Source organism: Notechis scutatus, chromosome 14 (genome assembly GCF_049901735.1).
Source record: "Notechis scutatus isolate UNSWTSFEM ecotype Mainland chromosome 14, rNotScu1.2, whole genome shotgun sequence".
Classification (NCBI taxonomy): Eukaryota; Metazoa; Chordata; class Lepidosauria; order Squamata; family Elapidae; genus Notechis; species Notechis scutatus.
In genome coordinates, this window is record NC_142022.1 from 3,405,541 (window position 1) to 3,425,029 (window position 19,489).

The following is a 19,489-nucleotide window of genomic DNA, read 5'->3' on the forward strand; positions in this document are numbered from 1 at the left end:
AAATTGCCACTTTAAGGCTGAGGATGGGTCCCACAGGGTTATTCCCGTTTTAAGAAGCTGTCTATATATAGGAGGCCATGAGAGGACGTACTTCTCGTGTTTTATCTCCATTGTAGTTCTCCATGCAGAGTAAAGAAGATTGACTGCATGCCAGGTATTTACCGACCATGTCTATGTATGTATATAGCTGTCTTGTATATAAACCACTGTTAAAAGGCAAAGCCTCTGTGTGTGCTGTGTTTTGCTCCTGGGTTGTTTCACAATAGTAGTTGTTCTGCAAACAACTCTAACAAATGCCCAGAATTCTCCATCTTTGGCTGACTGTGGAATTCTGGGAGTTGAAGTCCACCGAACTTATACAGGTAGTCCTTGACTTATGACCACAATGGAACCCAAAATTTCTGTTGCTAAGGGAAACATTGGGTAAGCTAATTTCACCCTATGTTACTACTCGATTTGCCACAGTTGCTAAGTGAATCACTGCAGTTGGCTTTCCCCCATTGACTTCGCTGGTCAGAAAGTCGCAAAAGGGGATTCCGTGACCCAGAGACACTGCGACCATCAGAATACGAGTCAGTTGCCAAGCATCCCAATTCTGATCAGGTGACCCTGGGGATTCTGCAATGGTCATAAGCATGAAAAACCGGTCCTAAGTCACTTTTTTCAGTGCCCTTCGGAACGGTCGCTCAATGAACCGTCATAAGTCGAGAACTACCTGCAGTTGAGAACCACCAATCCACATAGAAAGGAGGCCTTTTGGAAGTGTAATCAGATACCAGGGTCGTATTATCATATGTGGTGGACATGCCCAAAGGCAAAAAATACTGGACTAAAATACATATACATGGTTAGAAAAAAGGATAAAACGATACATAGATTTGAAACCAGAAATATTCCTGTTGGGTATACTACCAGAACAGTATAATAAAGGGAATACATATTTAATTTTACATGTGTTAATGGCAGCGAGAATTGTGTTTGCAAAATGAAGAGATCCCTACAGAGGATCGTACAGACATTTCCACCACTTTTGGGGGTGGAAAAAGTGCGTCTTATACTCTGAAAAAATCTGTCTATATAAAAGTGAAATGCCACTCACGCATCATCACAAAATCTCCAGAACCGTAATGCCTACAAACTTGAAATTTGGCACATGATGTTCCTCTTGGCTTCTAGGGGCTCACTAAGAAAGGATTTTTTGAAATGATTGTTGGAGCATTAGTATTGCCTATATTATTATTATTATTATTATTATTATTATTATTATTATTATTATTATTATTATTATTATTATTATTATTATTATTATTATTATTAGGCTCTGATGCTAATGAGTTCTACTCCCCCTTCCCACCTGAAAAGAAATGCAAAACACAAGCGGAGGAGAGGAGTTTCAGTTTTAGTTTCAGAGCACCAAGCACCTTTTGTCCGGAACAGTTGAGCTAAGCCATGCCCAGGCTCCTTGCTGTCTCCTTCTTGCGCACACAGCAAATACTGCTTCAATTTCCCAAAAGCCCTCAACTCTCTCACGCACAGACAGGGCGTTAGTCAGATGAATACCAATGGATGCTGGTAGGCAGAGGCAGAATTCCCCCCCGCCTCCCCCCTTTTATTTTCCTCCTCAAAAACTAAGCCAGACCGCGTAGTTTCCTAGCGAAGCAGGGGCATCCAGCTCGTACGGCATATTAATCTTCTTTCTTTTAAAGAAGACCTTTCCCTCAAACGATGTGTCTTTTAGCTCAGAAACCTGACAAAAACGAAAGCAGAGCGCAGGTGCTGGGAGGAGGGGATTACCTGGGGGAAGGCAGGTGTCCTGGGGGAGCGCGCCCTGGCCCAAAATCTCTGCCCCCGTAGAGGTGCCAGACCACCGAAATTTCCCGCATCACGACTCGGCTCTCGGGCACGGGGAAGTGCGAGGGGGCCCTCAGTAAATCCGTGCTGCCCAGGGGCCGGGAGAAGTGGCCCTCCTGGATGTGGACGGGCCCGTCCAAGAGCTTGGTCACCACCGGCTCCCCATCCCGAGGCTGCAGAGACAGAAGGCAGGATTTCCCAAGAGGGTCCGGGGGGGCGTGAAAAGCTGCCCCCTCCCCTCTTTTTTAAAACGGAGTTGGAGAAATAGTGGCAACGCAACAACGAATCCGGTCAACTGTGCATTGGGGGGGGGGGGGCGGGCAAAATCAGCTTTTAGATGAATGGGACTGCTGAAAAGCCAAAGGGAGGAACAATCTGGCCTTGCATCCCACCGGAATAATAAGAATGGAAGGGAAGGGGGAAGTGGGGGAGGGAAGGGAAGGAGAAGCAGAAGGGGAAGGAAGGGGAAAGAGGGGAAGGGGAGGGAATAAATAGAATACAGAAGAGAAGAGAAAATAGAAGAGAAGAGAAGAGAAGAGAAGAGAAGAGAAGAGAAGAGAAGAGAAGAGAAGAGAAGAGAAGAGAAGAGAAGAGAAGAGAAGAGAAGAGAAAATAGAAGAGAAAAAGAGAAGAGAAGAGAAGAGAAGAGAAGAGAAGAGAAGAGAAGAGAAGAGAAGAGGAATGCAGTACTTGTCCCATTTGGTTCCTGTGCCAAACCAGACAGTTATTAAAATAACAAAGGACAAATTCGATAATTCATCTCTGGAACGAGATCAGCAGCTCCTGGGACAGCCTGAACGTCCTGACTTCGATGCAGGAAGAACCGTCCTACAGACCCCTCACACCCGGGACATAAACTGTTTCAACTGCTACCCTCGGGAAGGGGCTTGAGGGCTTTGCACACCAGAACAACTAGGCACAAGGAGAGTTTTTCCCCCATTGCCATCCCTCTGCTAAACACCTAATTCCCACAACACTGTCAAACTACTTAGTAAGACTGCATTCTATTTCTATTTCTATTTCTATTCCATTCCATTCCATTCTATTCTACTCTACTCCTTCCAATATTTATTCTATTCTATTCTATTCTATTCTATTCTATTCTATTCTATTCTATTCTATTCTATTCTATTCTATTCTATTCTATTCTATTCTATTCTATTCTACTCTGTTCTCTATTCTGTTCTCTATTCCATTGCATTCTGTTCATTCTATTCTGTTCATTCAATCCTATCCCATTCACTTCTTTGTTGTGCTGACTCTACAGTAACTTTTCTCAGAAGATTCCCACTGCAACCCTCGAAGGAGACTCCAAAGGCGGCCAAATCCTTACCGGAATGCCTGTTCCCGGAGCATCCAAAATGCAGAACCCATCTGTGGCTTCGCTCTCCCCTTCGCTGTCCTCCGAAGGGCTGAAATCGAGGCCCTCGCCCACTGGGGTCCCAGCGGGTGGGGGGCACTTTCCTTGGCCTGCTGCTCCATTCTCACCGGGGAAGAGATACACCGAGACCGGCGAAGGCTGCCGCCTCATCCCACAATCCCCTGGGAAAGAGCATTGGAAAGAGGGTTGAGTAGCTGCGTTCACACAAGCTGCACTCCCTTGGACAGGAGGGCACCCCCTCACATCCCCAGAACAGGCTGGACAATTCAAAACTTGCAAAACTTCTTTTTGCAACCTTGCAAACTCCAGAGGGCTGGACTAGAAGACCTCCACAAGGTCCCTTCCAGTTCATTCATTCTATCCTTAATTTTATTTCATTTTATTGAGTGATTAGCCCCTGGGCCATCTCAAAGCGCAGGGTTCCGGAAAGAAATGGTTACTGAAATTTGAGAAAATCCATTTGAAATGGAATCGGAATCAAATACAATTTAAAATGAAATTGGAATAAAATACAATCCTTTAAGACATAAAATACAATGAAATTATATTTCAGTGTCACCCCTGCAATCAACCCCAATCAGTCCCGCGGATGCTGATCTCAACCGAACCTTTTTTGCTTAAGTACTGGGCTGTGTTCAATGTTATTTTCAGATTCTGGCCACACGTAAGGTAAGTTGGTTTGATATGGGGATCCCAATGGGTCATCCGTTTGGATATAGACCCAGGTCCCTTCTCGGCCTTTTGGCTAAGATCAAGGGTAGTATTCTTAAAGATGTTGAGACTCTGGAAAGAGGGCAGAGAAGAGCAACCAGGATGATGAGGGGACTGGAGGCTCAAACATACGATGAACGGTTGCAGGAACTGGGCCTGGCTGGTCTAGGGAAGAGAAGGACCAGGGGAGACAGGATAGCAGTGTGCCAATACTTGAGGGGCTTCCAAGAAGAGATTGGACTTCCATCTGTCAAAAATGGTGTAGGGTCTCCTGCTTGGGTGGGAGGTTGGACTAGAAGACCTCCAGGGTCCCTTCCAACTCTGTTATTCAATGTTCGAATTGTTCAACCCACCACAGGTGGAAATGCCACCGGTGTTGCGAAGTGTCATCCGAAGTCAGGCTAGAAAGTGCCCCTCCTCCCTGTTCCTCCCCACTCTCACCGGTCATTTCCTGGTATCCACGCTCGGTATCCATGAGGGCATCCGTCAGGTCCCGCTGGTTGATGGCCGCCGTCTCAGCTGGGGGACAGGTAGGCAGAGAAGCCGGGCTTTCGGACAACTAGCAGAGCACAAGAGGCCACACTTAAAGCGCGTACGCTGGGATAGAAATTATACATTGACAATGGCAACGACTTATAAGGGAAACCCGTACAAAACATTTCATAGGTGGCGCCTGCCAGGTTAGCAAAGATGTCCCAAAACATGTCCGCCAAATGTTGGAAATGCAATCAGACGCTGGGTACATAAATGTGGTGGATGTCAACTCGTAAAACATTCCCGTGCCTGTTTTCAAGTGGCCATAAACAAGGAGGGGGGTGGAATCTGAAGGAGCCGGTGCGCCTGTAAAACCAGAAGTACATTCCACCCTTACCTTCAAAAGATTGCAGCTAGGCGACTGGATATTCTGGCCGATTTATGACACCTGAACGTGCTTCCCTGGAAAATCTGATTTATGATACACCCAGGGGGGAGAGGGGGAAACAGGGTCACAGGTGACTGTGAATTACGCATGCCAGAGTATACCGGAGGGTCGCTGAGGCCACCTGGGGGTTTATCTGTGTCCTCAGGGCTACCTGAGTAGTGCAAATGGATGTGGAGCCTTCTTGGAACGGCTGAAATTACCCAGGTGGCCCTGAGGGTGACACAGATAAACCTCCCAGTGGCCTCAATGACTCTAAAAGGATGCAAATGACCAGCCGGTCTGCAAGGAATATAAATCCTTCCCTTCCCCACCATCCAATCAGAGCTGAAGAAGCTTCTTGGATGAGAAGCGAAAACTCTTCAAAGAAAAACCAAAAAGTCCAGTTGCCTCTTGAAAAAAAGCACCTTTGGGACAACGCTGACCTGGATGATTGAAAATCTCCATAGATACCTGTATAGGTCGTTCTTGACTTACATCTATTCATTTAGTGACCATTTGAAATTATAACGGCACTGAAGGGACGTGTCTCGCATTTATGACCGTTGCAGCATCCACATGGTTATGTCATTAAAATCCAGGCGCTTGGCAACCAGCATTGTTTCTGCAGTATCCCAGATGGTATGATCACCTGTCATGCCCTTGTTGGAGTCTGATTCTGAGGGGGAGGTTGAGCAGCTGACTGGGAATGGGAGTTTGGCTCTGGTGGCTGTGGAGGAAACGGGGGAAGGGCACAGGCCGGCTGGGCATTCAGAGGAAGACCCAGGGCCACACCCTCTTCATCCTAGGGCACGGAGGGAGGAACGGAGAAGGGAACAACCTGGCTTGCAGGAGAGAAGAAGGCCCTGATCCCCTTCATGGGCTGCAGCTGAGAATACTGTTTAAAAGGGCAAACTGCGCGTGGCAAAGTTGCTGGAAGCAAAGCATGCATTTTCTTGGTCGAGGCTTATCTGGGTTTTGGCGTCCTCCCAACTATGGGTGCTGCATTATCCTTTGAAAGCCTGCAATTTATCTTCCTGGCCTGCTGTATTAATTACTTCAGTGTGGTTTGTGTTGGTTTTTTTAATTTCTAATTATCTTTACTTTGGGTTCGGACTGCATTTCTGCCCTTCATAGACTGTTTTTGAAGAGTTTGGTCTCCAGCCGAGGATAACTGGACATTGTGGGCCAAGTTGGAGGCATTAAAGGGAATTTATTCTACTTTTGTGACTTTGTTATTTTTGTGTCACGCCCCTTTGGGTCATCACATCACATCACCATTTGCAACCTTCCCATCCAACTTCCGACAAGCAAAATCAACGAAAGAAGCCAAATTCACTTAAAGGACTGGCACTATTCACTATTCACTGTGATTTCTTTAACAACCGTGGTAAAAAAAAAAAAAAGATTGCAAAATCGGGCTTGGCTAACTTAACCATCCTGCTTCGCAGCAAAAATTCTGGCCCTAATTGCGGTCGTAGGTCGAGAACTCCCTCTTCCACCGAGAGAGGGAAGGGCACATCCACCTCCTTGGTTTAACCTGGTCAGAGTCTCCCTCCCCCTCCTACCCACAACTTTGGACTCACCTGCACCTTCTGTCCCGCGATCTCAGTGGGACTGTCGTGCCGACGGGGCGGGTGCTGGTCCCCTTTGTTGACCACGTACTGGATGAGGTTGGCGAGGGCAGCACAAGAGTCAGCGCAGGTGTGGATGTGCACCACGTTGTTGGAGCAGCGGAGCTCGAAGAGGGGCCGGGTCTGCCCCAGGGGGAGGGGAGGGCGAGGGAGGGAGGGGGAGAGGGAGAGAGACAAACAGAAGGCAAGTCACATTTACAGCAGGGACCTCCAGATTTCCATCAGACACTTAAGACAGTGTTGCTCAACCTTAGAAACTAATGTGGACTTCAATTCCCAGAATTCCAGACACCTTAAAGCAGGGGTGTCCAACCTTGGCAACTTTAAGCCTGGAGGACTTCAACTCCCAGAATTCCCCAGCCAGCAAAGCTGGCTGGGGAATTCTGGGAGTTGAAGTCCTCCAGGCTTAAAGTTGCCAAGGTTGGACACCCCTGCCTTAAAGCTTGCTGGCCGGGGAATTCTGGGAGTTGAAGTCCACCCCTCTTAAAGCATGCTGGCTGGGGAATTCTGGGAGTTGAAGTCCACCCATTCTGAAGCAAGCTGGCTGTGAAACCCACTTTTAAATAAACATTAATATATAAAACATATAGGGATGGAAGGGACCTTGGAGGTCTTCAATCCCCTGCTCAAGGCAGGAGACTTCATACCATCCTGGTCAAACGGTTCTCTAACCTATTTTTAAAAACCTCCAGTGATGGGAGCACCCACAACCTCAGGGGAGAAATTGTTCCTTTGAATAACTGTTCTCACTTTCGGGAAATTTCTCCTTTATTCTTGGTTGGATCGTTCTTTAACAAGCTTCCCCCCATTACTTCCTGTTCTATCCTCAGGTCCACAAGCTGGGCTTATATAATAATGCAGCCAAGGGCTTTGCCTGGCTACCTGCCAAGTTTCCCTTTTTTTAAAAAAAATTAACGAATCGAAGAGAGAAAAATATCGGGGAGGCGGGAGTCAAGCAAGGGCCCCGCGTTGCGGATACAGCCTCTGGGAACGCACCAATTTGCCGGTCGTGGCTCCTTTCCACGTAGTGATAACCAGTTCCAAGAGATCCACTTCTACCACGCAAACATAATCTAGGACGAGAGAAAAGACGAAACTGGAACTTGTTAAGTAAGAAACACGACAGAGGAAGATGTGCAAGTCCTAGAACCATGATGGCGAACCTGTGGCACGTAGAGCCATTTGTGCTGGCATGCGAGCTGCAGGCAAACTTACCTCACTGGGCATGGGTGCGCTTCACAGTTGATTTTTGGCTGGTTTGAGGCCTTTTTCGGCTTTCCAGAGGCTTGAGGAAGGCTTCTGCAAGCTTTGCAGGCCGAAAACTAGCCCCGTTTCATCACTTCCTGTTTTTCCGAAAATACTGGAAGTGATGGAACGGGCCTAGTTTTCGGCCTGCAAAGCCTGCAGGAGTCTTTCTCAATTCTCTGGGAGGCCAAAAAAAGGCCTCAAACCAGCCGAAAATCAGCTGTGAGGTGCAGTGCAGGTAAGGGTGAGGGGGGGCGCATTGCCTTCTGGGTGCTGGCATGCAAGCGCGAGCGTGCACACAATCTTTTGGCACAGGAGCCCAAAAAGGTTAGCTATCACTGTCCTAGAACTTCCAGTTTGCAGGCAATCCTTGGTTTATGACTGTAAGCAAGCCCAGAATTATGGTCGTTAAATCATGGCGGTTGTTAGGTATAACATTGATACCCAACAAGGTTTGGGTGGATAAATATATAAACTAAGGTATCATAGTTTAAGTGTTTGTAACTTTAAGCACCACACTGCATGTAATTAGCCAATTAAGGGTGCGGTTAGAAACTGCAATAAGAGGAAGCAGGAGAAAGCTTGCTGCTTACTGCCTACTGTTTTACTGTTTACCGTTTGCTGTTTACTGTTTACTGCTGTTTACTGCTGGATACAACTGTTTATTACTGTTTTACTGCGACTGTCTACTGTTTGATCGTTCTACTGAATATCCAGCGTTATCCTCTGGAGAAAGGCATCGGAGGAGGAGAAGATATCTTTATCGGCTGATAAAGATATAGTAAGGACTATTATCTGGACTGAGTTAGTGAGTCTTACTGAATGGATATATTGTGAATGACATACGGACTGATTGACAATGCTTAAACTCTAACTGGATTAAAAACTATTTAAACTACAAACAGTGTTTGTGTTCAGTGTGTGTATACTCTAAAACCCTTCCTCTCATTTGGCTGCCTGGCTTGACTGCTGCTGCATACTCTGCTAGGGGTTTATCCCCAAAACACTAACAGCGGTCGATGAAAGATCATCACATGATTGTAACCTGTTTTGCAGTGGTTTTAAAGCAAACTTTGTGGGTCGGGGTGTCCAACCTTGGCAGCTGTTAAGATTGGCGGACTTCAACTCCCAGAATTCCCTGGCCATCTGGGGATTCATGAGAGTTGAAATCCACCCATATTAAAAGTTCAGCCCCTGCTGTAGAACTTATGCAAATCCCTTGTCTGCAAAAAGGCTTTTTTTTTTTTTTTGCTGGAAACTGGGAAAAATTGTAATGTTATGGACTTTGGGGACTAATAAAAATGTTACCAAGAGTAAAAATAATATCAAAAATGCAGTCGTCTGAGCTGAGCCATTTCTAACAGATTACAGAGTTGGAAAGGGACCTTGTAGGTCATCTAGTCCAACCTTCTGCCCAAGCAGGAGACCCTACACCATTTCTGACAGAGGGTAGTCCAGTCTCTTCTTGGAAGCTCCAGTGATGAAGCCCCCAGAACCTCTGAAGGCAGCTTCTGTTCCATCAGTTGATTGTTCTCACGGTCAGAAAATTTCTCCTTATTTCTAGGTTGAGTCTCCTTGTTCAGTTTCCATCCATTATTCCTTGTCTGGCCTTCAGGTGCTTTGGAGAATAGCTTGACCCCCTTCCTCCTCTCTGTGGCAGCCCCTCAAATATTGGAAGACCGCTATCCTGTCCCCACTGGTCCTTCTCTTCCCTAGACTAGCCAAGCCCAGTTCCTGCAATCGTTAATCGTATGTTTTAGCCTCTGGTCCCCTCATCATCCTGGTTGCTCTTCTCTGCACTTTTTCTAGAGTCTCAGCATCTTTTTTATAGTGTGGTGACCCAAACTGGACGCAGTATTCCAGGTGTGGCCTTACTAAGGCTTTATAATCCGTTTTAATGATAGAATGTATAATGTCCCTGTTTTAAGACAAAAGCCATGCCCTTGGCCCAAGAAAATCCCCATCCCAGACGTGGGGCAGGGGGAGATGAGTGGGGAGGGGGTACCTTTGTTCAGGTCACCCGTCTCTTCTTCACATTTGTTGGAGAGGAACAGCGTGGAGTTATCCAAAATGAACCTAGCGGGGAGAACAAGCAGGGTTGGTTAGGAGCCGCTCTTGAACTGTTGTAAATCGAGTGTTCCGTCCAAGGCTTCCCCCCAAAAGCACCAAGCCAACTGTTAAGTCCCGGCAAAACCTCTTTTATTACATGAATGTGAATTTAGTGCATTCACATTCAGCCAACGGCTTGGCAAACAGACTTGCAAAGGTATAATAATTAGCTCAGACCTTATCTATCTTGGAAAGCTGCCCGGTAAATATTTCCACACTCAGTGCTGACAGGGAAGGGGCTGGGTTACACAGACAAATCTTCACGAGGCTGGAACGAACAAGCAAGCGAGCGAGCAAGTTGTTTCCTGCAAAAGCCCCCTCCCCTGTTGCTCCTCTTTTAATCCCTATGGGAGGAGCCATTCATCGTCCACCTGTGGCTTTACTCCCAAGTCGACCCTTGTTCCTTAACTGCTCCCTTCCCCTGGCAGCTCTGTGCATGCGCACCCTGGGAACAGGCTCCAGCTGTTCTTCAGCCCCACTGATGTCCGACTCCAAAGGCAGCTGATAACTGTCGGACAGCCCTGGCCCCATCTCTGCCTCGGATGCAGAGCCCTCGTCAGAGCCTTCCCCGGACTCCAGGACTGGCCCATGTTCCTCCCCAACCTCCTCACTACTGTCCGAGTCTGCTGCCAGCTCAGTCAGCCGACGGCGGGCCACAACACCGAGCACCTGTGCATTTTTCTTTATCTGTTAAATTTGTTCACCGCCCATCTCTTCTTGCAGGGTGAGATTGTTGAGAATCCAGTGAGGGGGAAAAAAGATTCCTTTCCTTCAAGTTCTTGGGGGAAAGGAAATACATGCAGAATCCAACAGGTGCAGTGTGCCAACAGGTACAAACAGGCACACCCATCCTACATCTGACAGGCCTTTCCTGGCATGCATGCCAGTTTTTTGAATTTCTCCACAAATGTTGTGGCCTGCCAGCAGCCAGCGAAGCTGGTGGCAGACTCGGACAGTGAGGAGATTGCGAAGGAACATGGGCCAGTCCTGGAGTCTGGGGAAGGCTCTGACGAGGGCTCTGCGTCCGAGGCAGAGATGGGGCCAGGGCTGTCCGGCAGTTATCAGCTGCCTTCGGAGTCAGAGATCAGCGGGGCAGAAGAACAGCTGGAGCCTGTTCCCAGGGTGCGCATGCACAGAGCTGCCAGGAGAAGGGAGCAGTTAAGGAACAAGGGTCAACTCGGGAGTAAAAGCACAGGTGGATGATGAATGGCCCCTCCCATTGGAAATAAAGAGGAGTGAAAGGGGAGTGGTGTTTGCAGGAGACAATTAGTTCATTTAATTAGTGTGAAGATTTGTTCGTGACTCTCAGAGGCTCCTTGCCAAGTATTTTCTAGTACAGCGTTGCGCTTGGAAGCTATCGGTCTGGCAACTCTCCAAGCCTGATAAGGTCTGTGGTCGTAATTCACTCTTGAAAGACTGTTTGCCGGGACTTTGCTGGATGTGAATGATAGGAATTCACATTAGCCTAATAAAAAGGGGTTTTGTTGGGACGAGGATTCTGCTTTGTGGTTTGGGTGACGCCTAGATCAGGACAGCAAAAGAGGTGGAAATGGGCAGGGGGCTCCTTGCATTCTTGCTCCAAATCCCCCTCTTTTTCGCCAAGGCCCCTTCTGTTCCCCCCCCCCCCAAAGAGATTTGGAGGGCTCAGCCCCACCACTCACCGAAGGAGGAAGACCGAGGTGTCCACAATGATATTACTGGAGAGGGTGAAGGTCTCAGCAGTGATGAGCACCCGGAGAGGTAAGTAGAGAGGCCTGTGAAGGAGAAGGTGGAGGTCAGCCTCTGGGGCAATGTGTCCCAACTCTGAGCACTTTAAGAGGTATGGACTTCAACTCCCAGAATCCCCCAGCCAGCTCTCATGGTGGAGAGGGGGAAGTCACAGCACAGCAGCCCCCTCTTGGGTGCAAGTCACCCCAAAACTCCAGCAGGTGGTGGAAGGAGGCTGGAACGAAACCCAACTAGGGATAACAAGAGTTGGAAGGGATCTTGTAGGTCATCTAGTCCAACCCCTCCCCCCCCCCTGTCCAAGCAGCAGCGCCTCCACCATTTCTGACAGATGGCCGTCCAGTCTCTTCCCAGAAGCCTCCAGGGATGGACCTCCCACAACCCCCGAAGGCAGCTTCTGTCAGGAAATTTCTCCTTATCATTTCCAGGTTGAATCTCTGCTCTTGGTGTTAACCTCGGTTTAGCGTGTTGTGGGAACCCAGCCGGAAAGCTCCGGCCTCTTTCCCGAGGCAGGGCTGACCGAAACAGCTGATGGCCGGCTCAAGCAGCCCCCAAATTCAGACCTCCTCCTCCTCCTCCGATTTCCAACGCCGTTACCTGTAATCCACGGCACAGTTGAAGAGGTGGGTGTGCAAAACTGTGATGATGGCGGGGGGCACGAAGCCCAGGATGGGGTCGTCCAGAACGTCCAGGAAGTCGATCAACTGGCAGAAGGAGATGTGGCCATGAGACTTGAACCCAGAGCCCTGGAGCCCTGCCCTGGCCCGCCGGCTCTCCAGCGCCTGGGAGTTAAGCTTAGCCCGGTCTAAGAGAGGATAGAGAAAGGGGCTGCTCCCAGGTGCTGCTCAGGCGCCCCTAGCTCGCTTCCCCCACCCCATGCCTCCTCTAACCAGAAAGCAGCCAAACTTCTTTGGGGGGATCCAGTCTCACCTGCGTGTACCAGCTCTGGTGGGCCAGTGCCATGCGGTGCCGTATGGTGGCACCCTCGAGGCGCAGGGTCACCAGGAACTCCTGCAAACCAGAAGGAAAATGTGGGTCACTGGCCGTAGGTTTTCTCCTAGTGCGTTCGGCTCTCCTTTGCCCGGGACTCCAAGGGAGACACGCTATTGTGGCCTGTCGACCGGCAGCCCCTCCGTCAGACGAATCAGAGGAGGAGGAGGAGGAGGAGGCAGAGTGGGAACCAGGGTCAGCATCAGGGCAACCTGAGAGCTCCGAGGGGGAAGAGGGAATGGAGCTGGCAGAGAGAGAGAGATGGAGCCTGGCCCGTCCATCACCCCTAGAGAGAGAGTCCACAGCCCCCAGGTCTGGAGGTGGAGGAGGAGGAAGAGGAGGAACAGCCGGGTCCAGTGCCTGATGTGCGCAGAAGGCAGAGGAGAGGAGAGCAGTGGAAATCTACAGGCCGGTCCTTGGGATGGAAGAGCTGCTAGCGAAGTCCCACCCTAGCTTTGGGGATACAAGGCAGGGGATGGAGATGAATAGATGCGGCGGACAACTATTTATCTGCTTGCTGGACAGATTTGTTAGCTTGCAGTGAGAGAAAAACTTTTTTGCGGAGGCTGCTGGTGCTCCTAATAAAGGAATCTTTTGAGTTCACTTCTGAGGGTTGGTCGTGTTTGGGGAGCTGGGTCAGAACACAAAGGAAAGCAAGAAGAGGCAGACGATAGTCCCTCACTCCCTGGGAAATAAATAGGAGGGGTTTGGGAGTGGCCAGTTGTGTCAGACAACCATTCGTCCAGGGGTCGCCAACCTTTTGGACTTCAGGGACCATCGAACTCATCATTTTAAACCCCACAGACCGGAGACCCTGGGAAAATTTAAAAAAAAGTCTGCAGGAAAATTCCCCACCCCGTTTTCCTACCGATCAATCGTTCTTTATTTGGGATTGCAGGATTCCGTCTCCAACTCCGTTCTCAGGGGGAGAGAGAGAGAGACTTTTGGCTACATGCAAGGAAAGCAGCAGAAGCAGCAGAAGTCTTTCTTTCTCTCCCCCAAACTCTGCCAGAAATGAGTCTTTGCTGGTGCAGCCTCTTGGAGCAGGAGGCCTTGCAGGGTCCCAAAGACTCATTTCTGGCAGAGTTTGGGGGAGAGAAAGAAAGACTTCTGCTGCTTTCCTTGCATGCAGCCAAAAGCAGAAGAAGAAAGAAGCGGAAAGAAGCAGCCCAGTGGCCAGGCCGGGCACATGGGGCGAGTTCCCCCCCTCCGCCCTTTCCCCCCTCCCCTCACTACTCGTGTTGTTCGCAATGCAAACGACGCAAGCCTTGTGTTCCCGCGCAGCCTGGATTAATTTCTTTGGGGGGGACATTTCTCTGCGGACCACTAAAATTTTCTTGCGGACCACCACTGGTCTCCGGCCCACTGGTTGGCAACCACTGTTCTAGTATACAGCAAGCAATTTGGATTCCTTGGCCACAACTAGGTTTGTTGGGACTAATGACGTTTGGCTTTTGTTTATCCACGTGAACAAAAGACTGTTTCTGCCCTGTTTTGAAAAGGGGTTTGTTTTCCTCGTGAGTAAAAGCAGCTTGTCATTACTTCAGAAGGCTGTGTCAGAATAGTACCTTTATCTTCTTCTCCATATCCAGGTTGATCTGAATGGCCACGGACAACATCTTGAACGGGCTCTCCTTCTTGGGCCCCAGAGGCCAGCTAATGGGGCCCTCTTGGGAGGCATAGATGGTGGGGTGCAGCCCATCGGGGGGCAGGAAGTTGGGAATCTCCAGATGCTCAGCTGGAAGATAGTCCTCCACGACAGCTGTTGGGGGGGGGGGGAGTGAGAAGAAGAGAGAAAGCATCGCGGATTAAGATAAACTGCTGCAGATTTTGCCCCTTTCCAATCCCATTTTCTGTCTCTCCTACTCCAAAAGTTAGAAGAAGAAAAGGCAACAATAGCAACAGCACTTAGATTTATTGTTCTGACCCAAACCTGGTTCCACGCGAGTGAACACTAGACAAAATCTTTGACTGTTTCATTTACTAGTCCCGTTTCTTCACAGATCAAAGGCTGCTTCCCACTAATTAGCTCCGACAAGAAAGAGCCTTGCCAAGTTTTTGCAAGGCTGCCAAGAACAACAGATAAAGTCCCTAAACAATAAATCCAAGAGTCTCCAAATACCAACTCAGATATTCTAACGTCCACCAGGCTCGAGTATCAAACAACTTTGCCTTCTGCAAAGAACTGCAGTTTCTCAGCTGGCTTTTATCTCTTAAGGGAGGGGCCATTATCTTGCAGCCTTACTCCCGAGTCACCCGTGCAGCTGCAGCTGCTCTTTGAGCAGCCCTGCGTATACACGCACTGGGCACAGGCTCCTCGGGGGCCTCTTCCTCACTGCTGCGAGCCTCCACAACCTCCGGAGGCAGCACTCCACTCCTTGATGGTCCTGGCTCATCCCTGCCTCACACGCAGGCCCCTCCTCTGAGTCCTCACTCTCCGAGACCTCAGCCATTCGCACCTGCTGCCGGCAAACCACAACACTTATACCGCTTCACAGTGCTTTCCAGCCCTCTCTCAGCGGTTTAGAGTCAGCCTCTTGCCTCCAACAATCTGGGTCCTCATTTTACAACCTGGGAAGGATGGAAGGCTGAGTCAACCTTGAGCCTGGTGGGATTCGGTCTGCCAAATTGCAGGCAGCTGGCAGGCAGCAGATGGGGCTTGCAGTACTGCACTCTAACCACTGCGCCACCAAGACTGAGTGTACAAGGGTATAATCAGATGAAAGTGTCAGACGTGTTCCCCCAAACATGAAATACAGAGTCCCCGATGTACGACGGAAATCGGGATTGGAGTTTCCATCCGTAAACGTTTTGTTCACAAAGCTGGACCGCTTAATGAGGGCAACCCCGGCAATCCTGCTTGCTGCCATTAACGGATTCCCGCCGTCATTAGGCATGGCAACTTCCTGCTGGTTTTCTACAGCCAAAATCATTTGGGAAGCCAGCAGGAAGTAGCACGTTAGCTGGGGATCACTGGGAATTGAAGCCCGCCCCTCTTAAATGGTTGGTGTACAGCAGAGGTCCCCAACATTTCTGGGTTGGCAGCAGAGGTTCAGCCGGTTCTGAGCGGTTCTGGAGAACCAGTGGCAGGCATTTTGAGTAGTTCAGAGAACCTGCCAATCCCACCTCTGACTGGCCCCGCCTCCATCTATTCCCTGCCTCCCACTGAGTCCCAGCTGATCGTCTGGATCTCCTTTGGTTGCCCTGCACAGGAGAACGGAGCTGGAAAGCAGGTTAGTGGGGTGGGGAGGAAATGGAGATTTTGCGGTATTCTTCCGCCAGGAGTGGAGTAGGAATGGAGATTTCACAGTATATCCTTCCCCTGCCACGCCCACCAAGCCAAGCCAAGCCACGCCCACAGAACCGGTTGTAAAAAAAATTGAATCGCACAACCAGTTGGCGACCTGGAGGGGGAAGGGGGTGGTTTTGTGGGAGGGGGTAGGCACACGTGAGCACATTGCTCGTGCAAGTGGGGCTGAGAGTGCCTGCGATGCTCGTGCAACTGAGGCCCCGAGCACATGTGACATGCGAGAGGGGTCGACATTGCCCTCGACGCGCACATGAGCCAGCCCATAGGTCCCTGTGACATTCACGCAAGTGGGGCTGCAAGCACCCGCGACCCTCACGCAAGTGAGCCCCTGAACCCCTGCAGTGCACACGGGTGTGCCCATCAGCCGGCCTCTCACGCGGCCCACTTGAGAATAGGCCGTGGCCCAGTACTGTGTGCAGCCCACAATTCACCTGAATCTGTTACCTACACACACACACACACACACACACACACACAGATACATAAGAAGTGTGCCTGTTTTAGTAGTTGCCATAAAAAGGGAGGGAAGCCAAAATACATTCCAACTCTTATCTTTAAAAGATTGTAACTAAAATACCAGAGTTTCTGCCCCCAAATATATTTAACTGGAGAATGTGAATGATGACACCCAGCCCGTGAAGGTGCTCAGTTGGAGAATCTGGTTTATGAGACACCCAGGGGAGAAGGGGGGAAACAGGGTCACACTGGACTGTAAATTAGGTATGCCAGAGTTGGCTTCATAGAGGGCAGGGCCAGTAGGTCGCCTCTAATGAATCCTTTGAAGTTTTTTGAAGTTTGGCTCGAGAATCATGATTTAATTAGAGCGATTGCTGGAATCCTGACACACAGGCACTAGGCTGGACCCTGACCTTTGTGATAAAGTGCCACCTTCTCAGCCTCGATGCAGAAGTAGCCAATGTCCTCGCGGCCTTTGTAGTGCGAGACACTGAAGAGGCTCCCGTTCTCCACATCCAAGACGAGTTCCCCGTGAGCCGTTTCCAGCCTCTTGCCTCCTTCGCCCTGCAGAGACGAAGGGAAGAACCGAGTGAGTGAAGGCAGTTGAGAAGCAGGAAGGGCCGAGACGATCTAAGCTGCAAACACATCTTACAGGTAGTCCTCGACTTACAACGGCTCATTGAGTGGCCATTTGAAGTTACAACAACGGCAATGAAAAAAAGTGACGTGACCGTTTTTCACCCTTAACAACTGTTACAGCATCCCCATGGTCATTGATCAAAGCTCAGCTGCTTGAAAACTGGTTCACACTTATGACCGTCGCAGGGTCCTGAGGTCACGAGACCCCCTTTTACGACCCTCTGACAAGCCAACGAGGAAGTCCGTTTCACCTTAACAACCATCTTATGAACACTGCAGTGATTCACTTAACAGTCGTGTCAAGGAAGGTCGTAAAATGGGGCAAAGGTCATTGAACCAATGCCACTTAGTCAGAGAAATTTTGGGCTCGACTGGGGTCGTAAGTCAAGGACTAAATGTATTTCATTTCGACAGTGCATACAGCTGTCCACCTAACACACAAACGTGGAGTGCAGATAGGAATGGCCTCAGAACAGTGTGCAAGACCGAGGAAGAAAAATAATGAAGACCAGAAAGGGAGGCTCTCTGTGCACATGTGCGTGCAAAAATGAAGCAGGATGGTGGGAAAGAGAGTATTGTGGCCTATTGGCCACCGCCCCCCCCCCCAGCAGTTGAATCAGAGGAGGCAGGGTGGGAATCAGGGTCAACATCAGGGCAACCTGGGAGCTCCGAGGGGGAAGAGGGAATGGAGCTCGCAGAGAGAGAGAGAGAGAGAGAGAGACGGAGGCGGAGCCTGGGCCGTCCGTCAACCCTCGGACAGAGAGTCAACAGCCCCCAGGTCTGGAGGTGGCTGATGAGGAAGAGGAGGAACAGCCGGGTCCAGTGCCTGATGTGCAGAAAGCAGAGGAGAGGAGAGCAGTGGAAATCTATGAGACGGTCCTTGGGACGGAAGAGCCACCGCTGCTAGCGAAGCCCCACCGTGGCTCTGGGGATGAAAGGCAGGGGGCGGAGATGACTAGATGTGGCAACTATTCATCTTTGGCCGGACGGACTGGTTGGCCTGCGGTGAGGGGCTGCCAGCCCTCCTAATTAAAGGAATCCCTGAGTTCACTTCAAAGGGTTAGTCATGTTTGGGGAACTGGGGGGAAGCTGGCCCAACTCTTTGCAAACGGTCCCCCACACCACAACAATGGATGCAGATAGTGTCGTTTCTCACTTTGGCATTGCAGAGCGCCGTAATGCGTCCCTGGCCCACCCGGAGCACGACAGAGATGCAGCTGAGGGGAAAGGGGTTCCTCAGCTCCCCCCTTTTTTGCTGTGTGCCCGTCTTGTCCGCCGAGTAGAAGTGGGAGTCATCGTCCTCCGAGTCCGAATCTGCAAAGAGCAACGGAGAGAAGGACCGTTTTTCTACCCCGCCTGGTTGTCTGCCGACCGGAGTGTGCACAGGTGTCACCGCTCCTACAATGGCTGTCGATGTGCTTCCGGGTGCAACTCAAGGGGCTGGTTGTCCCATTGAAAGGCCTTCATGGCTTGGGACCAGGTGATCTGAGGGACCGTCTCTTGCCGGTCACACCCACCTGACCCACTAGAGCGGGAAGGCAAGGAAGGTTGCGGGTTCCGTCCCTTAAGGAGCTACGTCTGGCGGGAGCCAGAAGGGCCTTCTCCATGGCGGCTGCCTCCTGCTGGAACGTCACCCCTCCAGAAATGAGACCAGCCCCCCCACTCTGACCCTTGTTCGGAAGGCCCCGGAGGTGTGGTTCTGCCAGGGGGCTTGGGGCACCCAGAGTGGGGCAGAGCCCATTAAATGGCTGGTGTGTGTTCGTGTGCATTTGTGTGATTATTTTATTATTTTTATTTCTTCTACTTTGTGTTTGTATTATCTGTAAGCTGCCTAGAGTCTCTGTGAGCAAGTAGGTGGCTATATAAATAAAATAAAAATATAAATAAAATATAAATAAAATAAAATAATAAAATACATCAAATCAAATCCCGGGATGGGGAATAATGGCCTCTTTTATTACCTGTGTGTGAACTTTAACTCCCAGAATTCCTGAGCAAGGAATTCTAGGAACTGAAGTCCACAGGTAATAAAAGGGGCCGTCGCTCCCCGCCCTTCTTCTATCCAATAATGGCCAACCCTCCAGGCCACAGCCAATCAGACAGCAAGGGGGTTGCAAGCACCGTTCCCCTCCTCCAGAAGCCCCCTCCCCCCCAAAAAAAAGCTCTCCTCCCCCCCCCCGCCCCAAACATCGCTTCTCACCCAATTTAAAGGCCGACTTGCACATCTGGAAGCTCTCCGGCCAGTGGGCGGGTGAGGGCCCATCGGGGGCCAAGGGGGATGCAGACCTGGCCCCTCCTGGAGGATCAGTGGGGCTCGGGAGGGGGCTGAAGGGCTCCCACATCAGGAGGTCATTATTGATCCTGGGAGGGGTAAAAAGAAGAGACAGCCAATGAGAAAGTCCCAGAGGTTTTTTCACTTGCCTGCAGGGGAAAATGACAGAGTCAGTCCTCGACTTACGAACATTCGTTCAGTTCCCTTTGGAGTTGGAACAGCATTGGGGAAAAAAAGTGACTTTATTCACACCTGGTGTGGGACTCAT

The 19,489-nt window shown here is 50.0% G+C and overlaps 1 protein-coding gene across 2 annotated transcripts in view; it reads right to left on the reverse strand.

The window, feature by feature from the left end:
- Nucleotides 1-19,489, reverse strand: part of ATG2A (autophagy related 2A) — a 68,603-nt gene that overhangs the window by 15,700 nt on the left and 33,414 nt on the right. For both annotated transcript variants that reach the window (XM_026685793.2, XM_087943490.1), the window contains exons 19-31: nucleotides 19,150-19,310; nucleotides 18,106-18,263; nucleotides 16,724-16,874; nucleotides 14,113-14,306; nucleotides 12,485-12,565; nucleotides 12,152-12,258; nucleotides 11,491-11,583; nucleotides 9,726-9,796; nucleotides 7,472-7,548; nucleotides 6,428-6,598; nucleotides 4,385-4,502; nucleotides 3,185-3,393; nucleotides 1,795-2,024 (exon numbers count right to left, since the gene is read on the reverse strand). In XM_026685793.2, the coding sequence (XP_026541578.2) occupies nucleotides 1,795-2,024; nucleotides 3,185-3,393; nucleotides 4,385-4,502; nucleotides 6,428-6,598; nucleotides 7,472-7,548; nucleotides 9,726-9,796; nucleotides 11,491-11,583; nucleotides 12,152-12,258; nucleotides 12,485-12,565; nucleotides 14,113-14,306; nucleotides 16,724-16,874; nucleotides 18,106-18,263; nucleotides 19,150-19,310 (1,821 nt within the window). The remainder of the gene's footprint in view (nucleotides 1-1,794; nucleotides 2,025-3,184; nucleotides 3,394-4,384; nucleotides 4,503-6,427; nucleotides 6,599-7,471; nucleotides 7,549-9,725; nucleotides 9,797-11,490; nucleotides 11,584-12,151; nucleotides 12,259-12,484; nucleotides 12,566-14,112; nucleotides 14,307-16,723; nucleotides 16,875-18,105; nucleotides 18,264-19,149; nucleotides 19,311-19,489) is intronic.